The sequence below is a fragment of the Fulmarus glacialis genome, unplaced genomic scaffold (assembly GCF_000690835.1).
Source record: "Fulmarus glacialis isolate BGI_N327 unplaced genomic scaffold, ASM69083v1 scaffold3968, whole genome shotgun sequence".
Classification (NCBI taxonomy): domain Eukaryota; kingdom Metazoa; phylum Chordata; class Aves; order Procellariiformes; family Procellariidae; genus Fulmarus; species Fulmarus glacialis.
Genome location: NW_009229954.1, coordinates 20,791 through 37,236, shown reverse-complemented (window position 1 = coordinate 37,236; position 16,446 = coordinate 20,791). Strand labels below are relative to the sequence as shown.

The 16,446-nt window shown below is 39.5% G+C and overlaps 1 protein-coding gene across 1 annotated transcript in view; it reads left to right on the top strand.

Moving 5' to 3' along the window:
* Positions 1-3,973: 3,973 nt before the first annotated feature.
* ATAD2 (ATPase family, AAA domain containing 2) overlaps positions 3,974-16,446 on the top strand; it is a 31,241-nt gene continuing 18,768 nt past the window's right edge. The window contains exons 1-11 of the mRNA XM_009584021.1: positions 3,974-4,107; positions 4,635-4,684; positions 6,094-6,247; positions 7,657-7,753; positions 8,751-8,835; positions 11,783-11,896; positions 12,386-12,494; positions 13,506-13,622; positions 14,551-14,659; positions 14,883-14,998; positions 16,269-16,443. Coding sequence (XP_009582316.1) covers positions 4,016-4,107; positions 4,635-4,684; positions 6,094-6,247; positions 7,657-7,753; positions 8,751-8,835; positions 11,783-11,896; positions 12,386-12,494; positions 13,506-13,622; positions 14,551-14,659; positions 14,883-14,998; positions 16,269-16,443 — 1,218 coding nt within the window. The 5' untranslated portion in view covers positions 3,974-4,015. The remainder of the gene's footprint in view (positions 4,108-4,634; positions 4,685-6,093; positions 6,248-7,656; positions 7,754-8,750; positions 8,836-11,782; positions 11,897-12,385; positions 12,495-13,505; positions 13,623-14,550; positions 14,660-14,882; positions 14,999-16,268; positions 16,444-16,446) is intronic.

Genomic DNA, 16,446 nt, shown 5'->3' with positions numbered 1-16,446 from the left:
TTTGTTTTGGTTTCTTTATTTTTTTCTTTTTTTTTCCTTTTTCCAGACCTTTCCCATGCTTTGAGGCATGGAGTCATTCTTATTTCATTTGTCGGATGGCTGGGCTTTGCTGGAGCTTTCTAACTGCAGAGACAATGCAGAAGTACCTGAGATGACAAAGATGATGATGCTGGTGCTAGCTGCATGTTCAAGTCCTAATGCCTCTTTCCCATCTTGTTGATGTGCAAGGACTTGGTGGTGGCAGCTTTTGCAGTTTTTCTGATATCAGCGCTCAATTAATCTCTAGTTATTTAGCTTATTTCATCCATAGAGAGTAAGGAGCATATGGCAGAAGGTCTAAGGTAAACCGCCATCTGATGTGTTTATCCTCTTCCAAGTCTCCAGTTCTAAGGAGTCCCACGGCAGATCCAAAGTGGTTACTGTCCCTTTGGAAGCTGTGTATCTGCAAGTCTGTAACTCTGGTATAGTTCCCCAGACTCAATAAGATTGTTGTGCTGTGACCTGTATTTGAGGGCAGCATGCTCCAGAGTTCCCTTTTTGTCTGCGCAAAGTGGAAACCGGCACTTTTCCAGGCTAAGCCTTCACATTCGTCTGTATAGGGACCTCAGCGTCAGAGCTCACAGCCTTGTTGCCTAAGCACATTTATCCGTTCTGATAGTACTTCAACACAGAGTTACTTCCTCAGAGATAACAGATAGCTAACCACAGTTTTTGCAAAAAGGCTTTTTAGAAACAATTGCTAATCAGTTCCTATAGCATGAGAAAAGTAACAAAATATGAAATGCTTTCAAAATTTGAAATACTTTACAAAATTCTTTCATCCAGTTGCCTTATCTTTCCAGTTTAACCATTTGCTTCTACTGAATTTCACTTCTTGAATGTGATTTTTCAGTCTGATAAGGTTGATAAGAGTTAGTTACTCTTGCTCTGCTGGCAGCTTGCTGGAGTTAACCTAAAGGTTCTCGGTGTCTGCTATCTCGCCAAACTGGGATGCCTTCCTAGGAATGGAGGACGTTAAGAGTTAGCAATATACATTGTTACTGCTTTGCCTGTGTCCTAATTTGAGCCAAGATTAAGGCAAAAAGATAGTACAGAGGATAACAAATATCATGAGTATTGTATTGAGAACATTGCATTAAAAATACATTTAAAAAAAGCAAACAACTGCATAAGTATACATAGAAAGATTTCCCAGGTCACTATACTGTTTTTTTCTAACATCTGTGCTGACATTCTCTAAGTGTTTGTTTTTCTTTCTGTCTGGGATTTGGCCCAGAGATTTCTGAAGTGTATTATTGCAGTCATCTTTTAACTGATATGGCGAACCTTTAAGATTTCTCCCAAGGAATATTTACTTCTAGATCAATGAAGTAGAAATACCCAAAGCGGCAGTTATAACTCATCTATCTTGAAGTTTAAGCAAGCTAAATCTTCCGAAGTTGCTTCCAACTTTGGAGTCTAATTTCACAAGTGTTCATATATTTAGAAATAGTGCCTCTTACTTAAAATGTTGTCCTTATTTGAAAGTGCTGTGTGTTCAGAGTAGCTGAATCTGGTAGCCCAATGAACAGTGCAAATGGCCTGATCCTTCTTCCCTCTCTGGCTGATCGGGATGAAAACCTATTAGTGGGAAAATACACACAGAGATGCATGTATGTAATATGGATCCCTGTATTATTTGGTCTTGGGCACCCAGTCTGTCTGTAGCTGCCCCCCAGTGCCCGGGTCTCCCCAGGGGCTGGCAGCTGGGTGTGTAAGCCCCAGAGGTGCACAGCCGCCTTCCAGTTGCTGGTATTTAGACCCCCTGTGTGCGCTCACACATGTACTATGTATATCCCTCTGTAACTGTCGTTAGACACTCAGTCAAACCAGTAACTGGCCCTGGGTGGCCCGGTCTCCCATGCACAGACACAGACGGGTCCCTGGCCCAGACCTATGGCCTCTCCAGTATCTGCCCCCCAGCCCCGTGCTTGGCTCAGATCCCCCGGCTCTGGGTATCTGGCCCAGACTTGGGGCCTTTCCAGTGTCTGGTTCCCAAAACTCTAACCCTAGCTACGCTGGCCTCGTGCCTGTTAGCGATGGCGCAGGCCATGAGGAGGTGTGGCCCCTTCTCCCGCTGCTGGCACTCAGACCTCTGTGCCGCAGGACACAGATAGAAATGCCGTTAAATAAATAAATAAGCCAGGACAGTCTGGTGATCAGCGACCCACAATGAATCGTCTTCTAGGCAGAGGCCCTCAGGCTGTTAGGTGACCCCGAGGCCTCTCCCGCCTGCACCCCCGGGGGGTCCCTCAGCCTGGAGCCAGGCCTTGGCCGGACCGATGGCCTCGCGAGGAGCGGGGCCGGGCTGCTCCCCCAGCGCTGCGTTACCAGCGTGCCTCTGCCCGCCAGTGCTTCTCTGCGGCTTTTTGTTGATGCAGATTAGCCTTTAATCACGTAACCTACCATTATAGGTAGTTCACACGCATGCCTATAGATTTTATAGCATGATATCTAAAGCATAGCCATACCAGCCGTAGGAATACTACTGAGTACATTTGCAGGTGAGAGAACATAATTATTTCTTGGTCTAGGCTTTTTTTTCTAGTTGTCTCAGTGATGAATGCTGAAAGTATTGGTTTAAGTCTTTATATACTCCTATGTGAGTGTGCACAAAAACCTGCCTTCTTCAAATAAACCTAGGGCTCCGTAAAATTAAAAATTAGTTGAAAGACTTCCTGTTACGATTTCTTTCTTAAACCTTTGAGAGGAAAAATGTTAAAGGTGACTGACAGATCAGACTGCCTCTCATTAAGCTTTGGGTCTTGTTACATCCATCTGTGCTGGATCCAAGAAGCAGAAAATGTCTTTAGGGGTTTCATCTCAGATGCCCAAATTCAAAAGCCAGCTATGGGAGGCATCTTGTGAGGCCTCGCTCCACCAGCCCAGAGGACTGCAGGAAGGGAGGTGCTCTTTAAAATGAGTGATGAAGGAAAGGTGATTGAAATCCTCTTCGTGCAAAAGGTCTGTCTATCGTGAGAAGTTGTCAGGTGAACGTTCAGGACGGCTTGTTCAAGGTTGACTGAAGAGAAGACTGTCAGACAGTTACAGGATTGCCCAGCTCTGTGGCTCAGGGCTGACCCCTCAGCAGCGGGTGGCTGCAGCTCCCATAGTGTGGCCCTGCAAGCACCTTGTGCGTGCATCACTGCCCTCCTGTAGCGACCTTCTTCACGCTTCTGTCGTCATCTCCATCAACTGCTAATGGAAGTACCTCTTGGTAAAGTTAGTGTCAAGAAGTAGAAGAATCTGGTCTGGTTTCTGCCCTTTTCAGTGTGAGATTTAGTTTGGCATACTCTTAATGAAACTTTGGGTGGTAAACTGAACAAGCCACCTCTCATGGTCATCACAGCTCTCCTCACGTAGTAAAAGTGATAGTACTTACCCTCCTTGCAGAAATACCAATGTGAACAAGATCAACAGCAGTAAAAAAAAAAGTGTATCTTGAGTTCCCTTTGGTTTCCTGTGGATAAATGTCATCCTCCTGAAGCAAATCTTTTAATGTCCCTCCAAATGCAGTCATAAATGGAACAAAGATAGGAGAAAAACTCTCCTAACTAGATCTTAATCCCAGGACATGCAAGGTCAAGCCTGACGGCTCCTCTGAACCAATTTTGAAATAAAAGTTGGGGTTTGTTTTCTTTTTCATGAAACGCTAAGTTTATATGAAAGGCTTTGCCACAATAATTTTTTCAAAGGATATTAAGCTCAAGTTGTCCACAAGAAAAGCGTGGTGGAGGGGAGCTTTAGCTTTGGAAGCTGGGGTTTTTTTCTGAGATCTGCTTCTTGGTGCAGAAGTGGTTCAAGGCTTACCTGCTGTTAGTTGCACCACTGTCAGGTCGGGAGAGTAACAAAATAAACTTGCCTAAATGAGGGAGACTTTCCTTCTTAGCTCAACATACATGGTTCAGATAAATATTTTCCCTAGGAATTTTCCCCTGGCAAAATTGAATGCTTCAATGGACACTGTTTAAGATCAATGAGAAAAAACATGCCGCCCTGTTCAGACTCTAGCTTTGACAAAAGCATGGAAATATTAAGTGAAAATGTCAATCGAAGACATTTCACGAGGTATTGTATTTCTAGATGACCAATCTCTGTTCAATTCATAGAATTAAAAGGAAAAGTGAAAGCATGCACAATGAGTCACGCCATAATAAATCTACAGCTAAAAATCTGCGGGGGAGTACAATTATGTTAATGTCAGTGCCAGTATCTTAGAACTAGAATCGCTCTTCTTAGTAAAAGTCTTCTGCTTGTGCAAAAACCAGGCATCTTTTCCCAACTCCTTTGAGATCTCTCCTCCTCTTTGGTTACTGAGATGTTATTTGCACTATTGAGACTTCAAGATTGGCAGGTTAGGAAATTTATGTCCTTATAGAACTGTCTGCATATAGTATACAGCAGACTTGGGATCTGAATGCTCCATGTGGTCCACAGGCTTTTCTTTGCATGATGTGGAACACTGGGTTATAAACTTGGTCAGGTTCCCTAGTCTTGATGGGGAACAATACAATACGATACAATACTTCTATGCAATAATTCTAATACAGTAATTCTTTTCTCCCTTCTCTCCTCTGTCCTCTTTCTTAATGTAGGCAGTTGGCAAAGCCAAAATCAGACCAAAAAAAAGAAGAATATAAAGAAGGTAAGTAGTGGTAAATCCCTAGGATTCCTTTTTAGCCTGGTTTCCGAGAAGGATTGCATTTGGTCACTCCGTCTATTTAACTTAGCCCCAAAAACTTCTGAACTCGTCAACCAAAATCAGCTGAAGTTATGAGAATAGATATCTCAAAGATAGTGAATCTCCTATGAGTTTTATGAAAAGAGGTAGGTGCAAATAGGAGGATACGCTATTAATTAAGACGTGTAGATGTGGCGCTTAGGGACATGGTTTAGTGGGCGTGGTAGTGTTGGGTTGACAGTTGGACTCGATCTTAGAGGTCTTTTCCAACCTTAATGATTCTATGATTCTATGATCCTAATTCCTTTCAGGCTTGGGGATAATGCAGCATGAATTCCAGCCTGCTCTTAGGCACTAGAGAATCTGTTCCTTAGCTCGGGTTTCTTTGTGATGTGGATTTTCTGGAGCCTGCAGGACACTAATTGAAAATCGTTCTTGCAAATAGGAGGGAATATTGCAGTATTATAATATATGTGAGTTCAAAAGTAATTCAGACATGAGATGCACAAACCCACTGATGTGGGGAAGGCGTCACTGAAGTTCAGCGATTTACCTTGGAACCGAATTGCCATGCCGAGTACACAAGCAGGCTTGGTGCTGTGAGGCCGCTTGCTGGCAGCTGGGAAAATCCGTTATTTCCAGGCAGTGTCCTGCCAGCCACAAGCTGAACGGGGAAGGGGCCTGAAATGCACTTTGTGTGTAGTAATTCAAGTTCCAATTGTGCACTACTTTCTCACTGACCTCTCTTAACTGTTTTAATGATAGCGCAAGTAACGAACCCGTGGCAAAGGATGCTGTGTGGTAAATACTGGGCAGATCTGTTTTTTAAAGCAGGCAAGCATTTGACTTCTTTGGTATTTGGGAGTTTATCTTGAGACATTTCTTATCTTCTAGAGCTTTTGTGTCATGGTGCAGAAAATGAAAATGATGCATGCTTAAACAGTGTACTAAAAACATGCATCTTAAGAAGAGACATCCCACATAAAATTTTTTTTTAAAAACTATTAGATACAATTTTACATGAATGGAGTAAAAACACCTTAGAGAGAGGTATTTGTCATTTTCACTTTTCCATAAAGAAGTAACTGCAATAAACTTGCCTCCTGCATGAACAAAAGTTGCTTGTTTGTTTTCATCAGATTGCCTTTCCAGTCTAATTAAAAAGCTGCTACACAAGTCATGCTTTTAAGTAGGTAGTTTAAACATAAGTAATTTAAGTTGAATGCTGTGGTCACGACAATAACTTCTAATTCAGTATTTAAAGAAAGAATCAATCCACTGCAGATTTTTTTACATTTTACTAGAGCAATGGTGAAATAAAGGGAATAACGTATTTTCTGTCTCAAAATATTTTATATATTAATGCATTTTAGTGACTAGAACACTGAAGACCAGAGCTAATGCAAAAGCTGCAGAAAAAGTCCATGAAGAAAATGGGGATTTGGAGGTCCGCCAAAGCTGCAGACTTCGACAAAGTCGTTACAGCACTACAAATCAATCTGTTTTGTTTGACAAACTTATAACAAAGTAAGTGGGGTTTTTTTTATCATCTTGCAAAGCTACTAAAATGAGCCTTATTAGCAAGCCTTTGTGCTATGGTGTAATATTGGCTAGGGACTTTCTCCTTCTTTTGACAACAGAAAAAGGTATTATTCCTGGCAGCAAGAGCTAAATGTATTCAGTGGTTAGGCTGAGACTTCCCTGCATGTACCTACATATACGATACGTCCTTGTGATAACTGCTGGGCTGCAGGTGCCCTCCATAGTAGAGTCCCACCAGGGTCGCACAGCTTGCAACTTGCAGGATGTTAGCAACCTCTGCTAACATTCCCTTGCGGTTGATCAGGTAGGGTCTCCTCCTCTTCCTCTGCCTGCACCGGTATGTCCTGTAATTATTAGTATATTGATTTATGTAAGGTGTGGGCCTTTGTACTTCGCAGCCAACATGTTTAACCTGAGTTTTTTTGGAAATAGGTGCTTGTGGCTGTTTAAGACTTCCAGGTCTGAGAGTGTGTGCAGGAGGATGTATTTGGAAGGTGCTTCACGTGTAAGGAATTTGGGCGCAGACAATGTTTAAATTGGCCACCAATGTCTTCGTTTTGGGATTGCCCGTTGCGGAGAGATATTCATACTAGAGCATCATTTATGTATGGGCTGGGTGGGTTTACGTGTTGTCTTGTGAACCAAAATGATCACTTTATATTGTGACTTTCGGTAGATTTAACTTGCCCTCTAAATCAATTTTCTTAGCATTAGAAGCACCTTCATTTTTAATCAACTTTTCTTCCACGCTTATATAACGCTCAGTTGAGTTAAGATACTGAGGAAAGTTGGATACAGCCAAAGTGAAGTAGTCCTAGTGTTTCTGCCTGTCTGTCTGTGGCTTAATTCTCTTTGTGAAGCCCAAACTGACATTGTTTTCTGAAAGGTTTGTGAAATGCAACAGCAGTGGGATGTTTTTTCCAGTGTATGTAGTCATGGAAAACCAACACGAAACTTAAATTACAGTTAAGGGAAGAATAAGCAACCTGTTGTCTGAGGAAGGCTGTGAACTAAAAGTGACTTAATGCTATCATGCAGGGCAACTGAAGTGCTATTAAAAACTGCCATAATTTCTTTCTGTTATCTTACTATGATCTTCAGAATTCTTTTTTTCCTACTAAAACAGGGGTTTTTTTACTGTGTTCAGCGAGAGGGGAAAATAAACCTGAATACAGTGTATGTTTGCAAATCCTCAAATGCTTGTTCTTATATTTCTCTATAAAAAAGTAAACATTTGACCTAATTTTTAAGTAGTGTTTAAAAACTTGCCTGTGTCAGTGACTCTTGCTTTGTGCCTACTATATTAAAATGTCATACTGATCATGTGTACTGTTTTAAATGAGTTTTTTTGTAGTTGCCTGTCTTTGCTCTTACATGGCAACTTTTTATCTTAGTACTGCAGAAGCAGTCTTGCAAAAAATGGATGATATGGAGAAGATGCGTAGACGGCGAATGATGGAAGACCTTGGAGTGTTCCACGATGCAGAAGAAGTAGATACTAATTTATTTTACTATTTTTGTATAAGTAGTGTATTTCACACAGGGAAATTATTTAGTTGTAATTTTAATTTAGCTGAAATAACTTCTTCCAAAGAATAGTGTAGTCTAAAATAACATCTGTTTTTGCTCTCTAATTATAATTTCACATCTTACTGTTATGGTCATGCTACAGATATGCTCTAAGGGTGGAGGAAATATCTTCTTCAGAAGACAGGAAATAGCAGTGATATGTTGAAATACATGCCTTATACTACACTTTCTGAATTGCTTTACGATTTTTGAATGGACACTGTTTACAAACAGCTGTTTCAGGGCTTGGGTTTTCATTTCAAATCTTACTAAACACTGAATTCATTGATGTCTGCTTTATCTGTGTTTGTTCTTGTGCCAGCCTTGCCTGTGAGCTTAAGTAGTGCTCTGTCCCTAGAGGAACTTATGTTAAAATTATATACAGCAATCATATTTCCTCCATCTTAGTTTTTCTCTATTAAATTAAGTTCTTCTATTGTCTTTTTGAATGACAGGCACTTCATTTTTTTAAACATCTTCATAGCCTGCTTTCATAGTTTTTTGTTTAGATCTGAATTCCTTTTTTTTTTTTTTTTTTTTAAATGAAACTGGAACTGTCCATAGTACTTTGTATATCATCTCTCAAATGCCCATATGAATTTTTTTTTTGTCTGCTCGGAATTGCTTTTACTGGGTTTTGCCACACTTTTGGATTATTAACCTGTGATTAATTGATACACTTGGGTTTGGATCTGGATAGGTATTTAACTATCACACATACTAAAACCTATTTTAAAGCAGAAATTCTTGTTACTAATCATGTGTGCCAGAGTGATGTTCCTATTCTCTTCTCCTGTACCTTAATTTAATCTTTTGTGTATAGGGAGTGCCCTGATAATGTTGCTATATGGACACCAAATATACCCATGTCAGGTTTTCTGCATATTTGTGACTGATCTTTCTTGTTTCTTTTAATTAGGAAAACCTTGATATGCACTCCCGAGGAAAGAAAGAAATCCAAAGAGCTGACAAAGAAATAGCTGATAATCAAGGTGGCATTGTAGATTAGTTCTGTTTTAAATTTTCTTTACTATGCTCTAGACAAAGGCAAAAGCTTTATCTTAAACAATTGAGACGAGCTGAATTACTGGGTATTTTTCATCTATTAAAAAAAATCTGTGTTGCTATTGACATTACAAGCCATAGTCACGGACTCTAGGGCTGTACTGTCGTGAGCTCAGTACAGGTATTCAGAGAAAAAAAAAAAAATCGGTGCCTTTTCAAATGCTTACAAGATAAAAGGCAACAGATGGCTGTGGACAGGTGGGAATACAAAGAAATGGATTGTATTACTCAGAAATGAGAAAGAGTGATCTTGCTACAGCAGGAGCATGACAGTTTTCACGGTTTTGAGCAGCACAGCAAGAGTTTTCAGGAAGTAAGGGAAGCTGCCAGATGTGTCTGGAAAGCTCCTCCCGAGCGTGGAGATCAGTAGGGGAGAAGATAGTGGAGTTCATTTTTGTGTTTAGCAGGTAGTCAGTGGAAGCTGCTGTCCAGGCCTGTAATTAGGAGCTGTCATCCCTTTACTCAGTGGGAAATAACATGAGGAATAAGGTTAAATCATAAAAGGCTGTATTAACTTTATCTTTGAAGTGAGGGGGAAAAACTTTAAGGTTTTAAGGAGAATGGTAGTTGTGATTAAGGCAGTCAGTCCAACGATCCTTGTAGGCGCTTTCTGGATGGAACAGAATGGGGCAAGACTGTACTTACAGGACAGAAGAGGATGCGGCGATAGTTGAGCCGATCAGTGGTAGATTTTGTGCTAGACCTCCTCTCCACAACGGAGCTCAGAGAGACAGTGGCAGGAGGGGGAGCCCAAATAATACCCTGCCGGGCTACTCCCAGGCTCATCCTGGGGCCATCAGCCCATCAGAGTCCTATCTGCCCAAGCCCAGAGGAGCACAGGGGTGCACAATGGCAGGCAGGGACCCAAATCAAGCCGCCTTGTCTGGGCCCCTCCCAGGGCTGTCCCAGCAGAGCTATCAGCCCCAGTGTCCAGGCGTGAAACCCATCTGGAGAATCATGGGGAGCAGCTCTCCAAATCACCTTTTGGACTAAGGGGTTACTGCCGAGGGGTGGGACATTGTGGGATGCAGGGGAAAAGCAGTTCACACAGGACTTATTATGGGACCTTTAGGGCAGGAACCAAAGGCGGGACAAGGGAGGGGTTTAGCTGATTTTGGGAGGAACAGAAGTGGGAAAATAGAGGGGCAAGGGGATAAAAAGGACCAGTCACGTGTAAATAGTTTGCTGGTCAGTACGCTTATCTGACTGTGCCCTGTGCCTGATCACCTGTCTGACCATCAGACCATCAGAACTCAAATGAGAGATGATTTATGCAATACCCAGTGAGGACAGTATCTTGTACATGTTACACAGACTGTGGAAGACTTGACCACTGGTACTGGAGACCTACAAAAAGGTTCAAGCTAGATGTCCAGGTGTTAATGAGCACTGGGGTGATCTTGTTGCTAATCATGAACAGGCCAGAGAAGAGTCCATGGCCTGTTTTTAGGCCTGTTATTAGTTCAGACCTAGCCTGTGGCTCCTGGCTGTGCACCTCGGTGATCAGACCTCCTTGTAGAGCAGCAAGAGAACACTTGGAGCCACAGGAGGAGTCCAGCGAGAGGCTGACCTAAAGAAACCAAGGTAGGGCAAGGCATTAACAAAAATAAACATGATCGACTGTGCCAAGGCCATTTGACTGGTAAGGGAGAAGGACAGCTAACTCATCATTTGGAGATCTAGTTAGGAGAATACCAGCTCAAGGCCTTAATAAGAGCAGCTTTAATACAGGCATTGGCAGTCTAGAGGGAGGAACTATATGGCTTGGTTCAAGTGTGTGGATCTCAGGGTGTTGGGTGGCAGAGACTCGTAGAAAATAAATAGTATGTTGAATGGGAAATAAGAGTATGGGGCAATACATTTGTGATCAAAGTGAAAACTCTGGAATTTTAAATTAGGAAAAAACTAAAATATACTTTCATAATGAAAAACATGCCAGGAAGGAGTGGGGAAAGTGTGTCAGTGTTGGTGTAAAGAAGCTGAGTGGAACAAGAGGAAGGACTAGAGTAGCAGAAAAGCAGAGAAATTCATGCCTTTGTGACGGGAGTGTTGTAGTACCAAGGACTGGGGATGGTAGTGATGCCAAAATCATTTTTTAGTTTTCCATGTGCTGTCTATATGTCTTGTGTAACTTACCTTGCATTCAGAAAGCAGTGCGACCTTTTGGGGGGAAGAAGAAAAAGGGTAGTGTTTTCCAAGGAATAAAATTTACTTAATTTTAGTGAGCAGGTAGGTGAACAGAACATGTACATTCCTCACCTGGTGTCCAGTTATTAATGTGAGAGGGTATTGTTAAGAACCTGCTACACAATTATACTTTATGGTTTTTGCATTCTTACCAAATTTCATTAAAATCTTCAAGTTACTTTACAGAAGCTAGTGGCATAAACTGTATGCATTTGACATTATTTTCTGATTGGGGAAGTTCAAACCTGTGACTTGCCCATTATTGCTCATGTAATCTGTGGCAGAGCTAGGACGTTGAGCTAGATTACCATGCTTAGTCTTACCACTATAGAGTATTAAAAACATTTCCTTGAAACACTTTCTCAAAATTACAAGAAATGACTTTCTGAAATAGTGGTTTTCATAGGAGCTGCATCTTAGCTAAGCAAGATGACAGAATTGTTGTTACTAAGACTGATGAGAAGTCACCTAACAATCTCAGCAAGGACAGAACAATATCTGTATGTATGCTTCTCTGTGTTTTGTAATTTCTGGAATGTGTCTTGCATAAATTGGTCTTAAGGTTTTGCAGGTTTTCAGATCTATTGTGTCATTAACATGAAGGTAATAGTAAAACCTATAGGCATTTGTGTAGTGCATTTTGAATTTAATATAATTTGCAACAGTCCTTAAATAGTTTAATGTTATGTCGATGTACACTAGTTTCATCAGAAGAAAGTGAAGAGAAAGAAGATGATGATGGTGAAGATACTCGAAAACGTTATGACTTTCGACAGAGGAAAACTGTTGAGCGCTATCAAGCTCCATTGGAAAGTAGGTTATATGCACAGTTTCTCTTAAGAGCTGATTTCTTGCATATAAGTGAGATTTTTTTTTAATGAAAATATATACACACACTCAACTTCTATTTATATTTCTTACCTTTGTTCTGCAAGTAAATTTTATTAAATGCATGTATCCTGTGCACATTATATTTCTTTGCCATTTGGCATACTTATTGTTGTTTTTCAGTGAAAAAATGACCTATGTATCCTTGAAAGAATGGTAATTAAACAGACTTGATAATCCTACTCTTGTGGTTTTCAGTTCTCCTTAAAAAGCAGGTGTGTGTGTTTTTTCACTTGTACTGTGTACTGATTTAAAAAAAAAAAACAAAAACAAAAACAAAAAAACACCAAATCACTTGAAACTTCCCCTGAAATTAGAGATGGGTGAAACACATCACATTTTCTGCCTCTTTTACTGTCCTGCTTTCTCTTAAACTTGTTTATAACATTGTTCTGAATTCTTTGCTTTCAACAGAACCAAGACAACGTAAGATATATTTCTCGGGCCGGTCTTCACCTGTCAGACAGAGGTACTCATTTAGAAGTGCTCAGTCACAAGGCTCTTGCTGCAAAAGAACTAACAGGTTGGTGTATGGTTAGTGATAGTTCTTATTTATCAATAGTGCTATCAGTCACATTACTGAATAATGCTTTCAATTATTTTTTGGATTGCTGGTAATTACAGATTAATGGTATGATTATTGCTGCAGTAGTCTGAGGGTATAAAAAAACCAAATATTGCTGGGCGGAGACTATACTTTTTAGTAGCCATTAGATTTTTTTTAAATGCAGTATTTGTGGTCACTGATAAGGTGATTATGGAGGTCGTAGCTGAGATTGTGTAACTGAAATTCTTTTGTTCTGGAATTGAAGCCAGAATCTCCCTCTGAAAATCTTAGACTATTTAATCTTGAAGGATACAAATTATTTTCTTAAAACTAAAGAAAATTTGATTAGAGAGAGAGCCTGTATGGAAGTTTTAGTGGATTTTTTTTTTAATCACTCAAATACTGATTCTGGTTTCTCTTTGGAATCAGTTAATGTTTCTGTATGAAACTATCCTTAAACAAGAAAAATGCTAAAGTAAATTATAAATTATAAATCGCAGTAGTAATGACAAAGGAGTTTTGGATCCTGTAAGCTGTTAAGAGCATGGAAAATGCCATCTCTTGCTAGATATGAGCACTTTGTTTAGCATCCTTGAAAGCAGGCAATTATGGAAGGAAGGGGTTTTGAAGCCGAATATTTAAATAAGTTAAAAAGGTTTATGTTTCACAGAGTGGATACATAATGCTAAGTGAAACTCGATTTGTGTGTGTGTGAGAGAGAGAGAGAGACAGAGATTGGACAAAATGAGTAATTTGTTTATGAAATTTCTTTGCAAAATAGTTAAACATTTTACCTTCCTAAGAAAAAATAAATTTGCTGTCACAAGGAAAATCATGTAATGTACTTTGAAACCACATTCATAAGGAGTACAATGATCTGGAAACTTAATAGATTTCAAAGTAAATTCTGAGATAGAATTCACTTAAATTTTGATATTACTTAGTGTGTACTTTAGTTTTTTTACTTGTTTGTTTAAATGTTTGCAGACGGAGACACGCAGTCCACAACAGTGATTCCACTTCCTCTTCCTCATCATCCTCATCTGATGATGAAGAGCATTTTGAGAGGCACAGGAAGCACAGCCGTAACAGAGATTTAAGAAGGTTAATGTAATTGGAGAATAGGGGAGGGAGGAATCTACTTGGGAGGAGTTTGCATCTGCCTAACCGTGAAGTGCTATCCTCTTGATCTTGTAAAGTTTCTAAATTGGGGCAATATTTAATCATATCTGTTGATACTGACAACTGTAACTGGACTCTCTAAAATTGGATTTTTAGAATTTGTTTTTGATAAGCATTTGATTTCTAGATGGGAATAGGGGGAGGAACACTTCTATGTAATTTTTTTAATGTAAAATTCTACTGCTCCTGTGCTTTACAGTAGTTTATTCAGAAAGAAAACCACCGTAACAGAAAATGTTATAAATAGAGGAAATGGCAGAAGTTTTGTTACTTAGCAAATGCTCTAGAAAAACTATTTTAGTAACAATAACAAATAAGTTTTCAGCCAGATGTTTTTCAGACACATGTGTCTTCTGGCACACACATCCCAAAGTCCTTGGGAAGGACAAGCAGTGGTGGGCAGCCTTTATAATGTTAATCTACACTGAAATAAGTATCCCCGTGGGCTGTAACTTTTGAATGTAGAAGCAAAAAATCTTTGAAAGATGTCAGTGTGTTTTGGGGGGTTCTTCCATCATACAAATCAAGGTCAGTTCACAGTCTCCACGTACGGAGTAACTTGTTCTAAGCTTGCATTCATATATGTGCTGTGTTGACTGGTATGGATATTCATAAGTGCGAAGAGTTGTTAAAATAATTAACTCAGTTTAATGTCTGGAGCAACCATTTTCCTTTATATACTCATGGACATTAAATGTAAAACAATTTGAACAAATATTTAACTATTTGGGAAGTTTATGCTCATTTATAAGGTCTCCTGCATTCACTTGCCATCATTATAAAAGCAAAAATCTTCTAGCTGCATCTTAAGTTAGAAAGCACTTTTCTCTTTCTCCTTAATTCAAATCAGGTGTCTTCCACTAAACTTTCGGCAAGATGAGTTAAAGGGAATTCACAAGGATCGAATGAAAATTGGAGCAAGTCTGGCTGACGTTGATCCAATGCAAATAGATTGCTCAGTAAGTATTTTTAATTCATTGTGTCAGTGAGATGTTTCCAGTGTTTATGAAAGCTTTCAATAACGTGCTGTCGACAACTGCCTTGGTTTACAGTTTCCTCTCAAGCGATTTGAAAATTGCCCAGAATATTTCCTTTGTGCTGACATATAATTTCTGATGGAACCTTATCAAGGTTGCAGCTTTCTTTAACATGTAAAATGTGTTCTGTTGAATTTATCTTTAGGTACGATTCGATGGTGTGGGTGGTCTTTCTGACCACATTTCAGCTTTAAAAGAGATGGTCGTTTTTCCATTGCTTTACCCAGAAGTCTTTGAGAGATTCAAAATTCAACCTCCAAGGTAACAGACATTGTTTAAAACTATAAATTCTAATTCACCCACTTTCAGGAGAATGTTCAACTGAGGTATCAATATGTTTCCATGCTTCAAAATTTTTAGCAGTGTTGATGGGGTTTTTTAGCAGTAGTAAAAAGTAATTTCTTATATGCTGGATTCTATCCATTTTTATGTAAGTTCAAAGATTTACTGTGTGGTGAGAATATACCTTAAAGTGTCTTGCCTTTAAAAGGTGCGTTTGGGGTGATTTTGTTTTCAGTCCTATGTACAAGTCAACTTGATTAGTTTATAAGCAGGAAGGAATTATCTACTGGTAGTCAACTGTAATTTGTTCCTTGGGAGTCCAGTTGTCTCTCCCACCGACTCTTTTTTTCCAAGTGCTCAAGTATCAGTTTTACAACTGATAGGACTTACAAATAGATCCTTGCAGTGTTTGTTGTGCTTGGGCTAAAATAAGAATCTTTCCACACAGCTAAATTAGTTCTGTATTATGAAATGAAATTATTAGAGATTTAATTGTTAGCTTTATATATTCTTGGTCAGCAAAACTCAATCATGGTATATTGAAATATGACTTCAAATTCTTTGCTTTCAGTAACTTTAAAAGTATTACAAATAATGAAAAGAAAATCTTTCAGTGTTTTGCTTCTTTATTCATTGAAATTATTTTTAAAACAGCAGTGTATTGGCTTTTCTAGTTGATGGCTATATTTATCTGGAAATGCAGAATACCCTCCCAGCTTTAGACTTCCTCCTCGTTTATCATCAGCAATGGATGGTCTGGGAAACCAAATCCAGTAACTTAACGCTTTTCAAGGGAGAGTGAAATGCTTTACTATCAAATCTTGCCTTTTGTGAAAACAAGAATGACTATGCATTGTATCATTGAAGAATGAACCGGTGACTCAAAAGTTAGCCCAGTCTCAGATTCTGTGCTGAAGTGTGTTCTTGTTTGGCTCCATTGTGCTGTAACCACCCCTGTTAGTTTGTCAGGAGTTTCAGGAGTGTCCTGGGACACTATGATCTTTTCTCAAGGTTTTGTACATCTGCATTGTCCTCTTTATTCATTTTGTTTACTGCCTTGTTGAATTGTGTAGGAACACAAAACTTCCATCTGTTTTGACTTTTTTCACACTTCAGCTGTTACCGCTATCTTACACATGAAGTGTTTTGGTTAGAAGATAAGAGTTGTGTGTCTTAGGGATGGGGGTTGTAACCAATACTTTTCCATGATGTTTTTTTCTTATGTGAATTTTTTTTTTTTTAATTGCAGAGGCTGTCTATTCTATGGTCCACCGGGGACTGGAAAGACACTGGTTGCTCGTGCACTTGCTAATGAATGTAGCCAAGGTGACAGGAGAATAGCCTTTTTTATGAGAAAAGGTGCCGACTGCCTGAGTAAGTGGGTAGGGGAATCTGAACGACAGCTTCGTTTATTATTTGATCAGGTA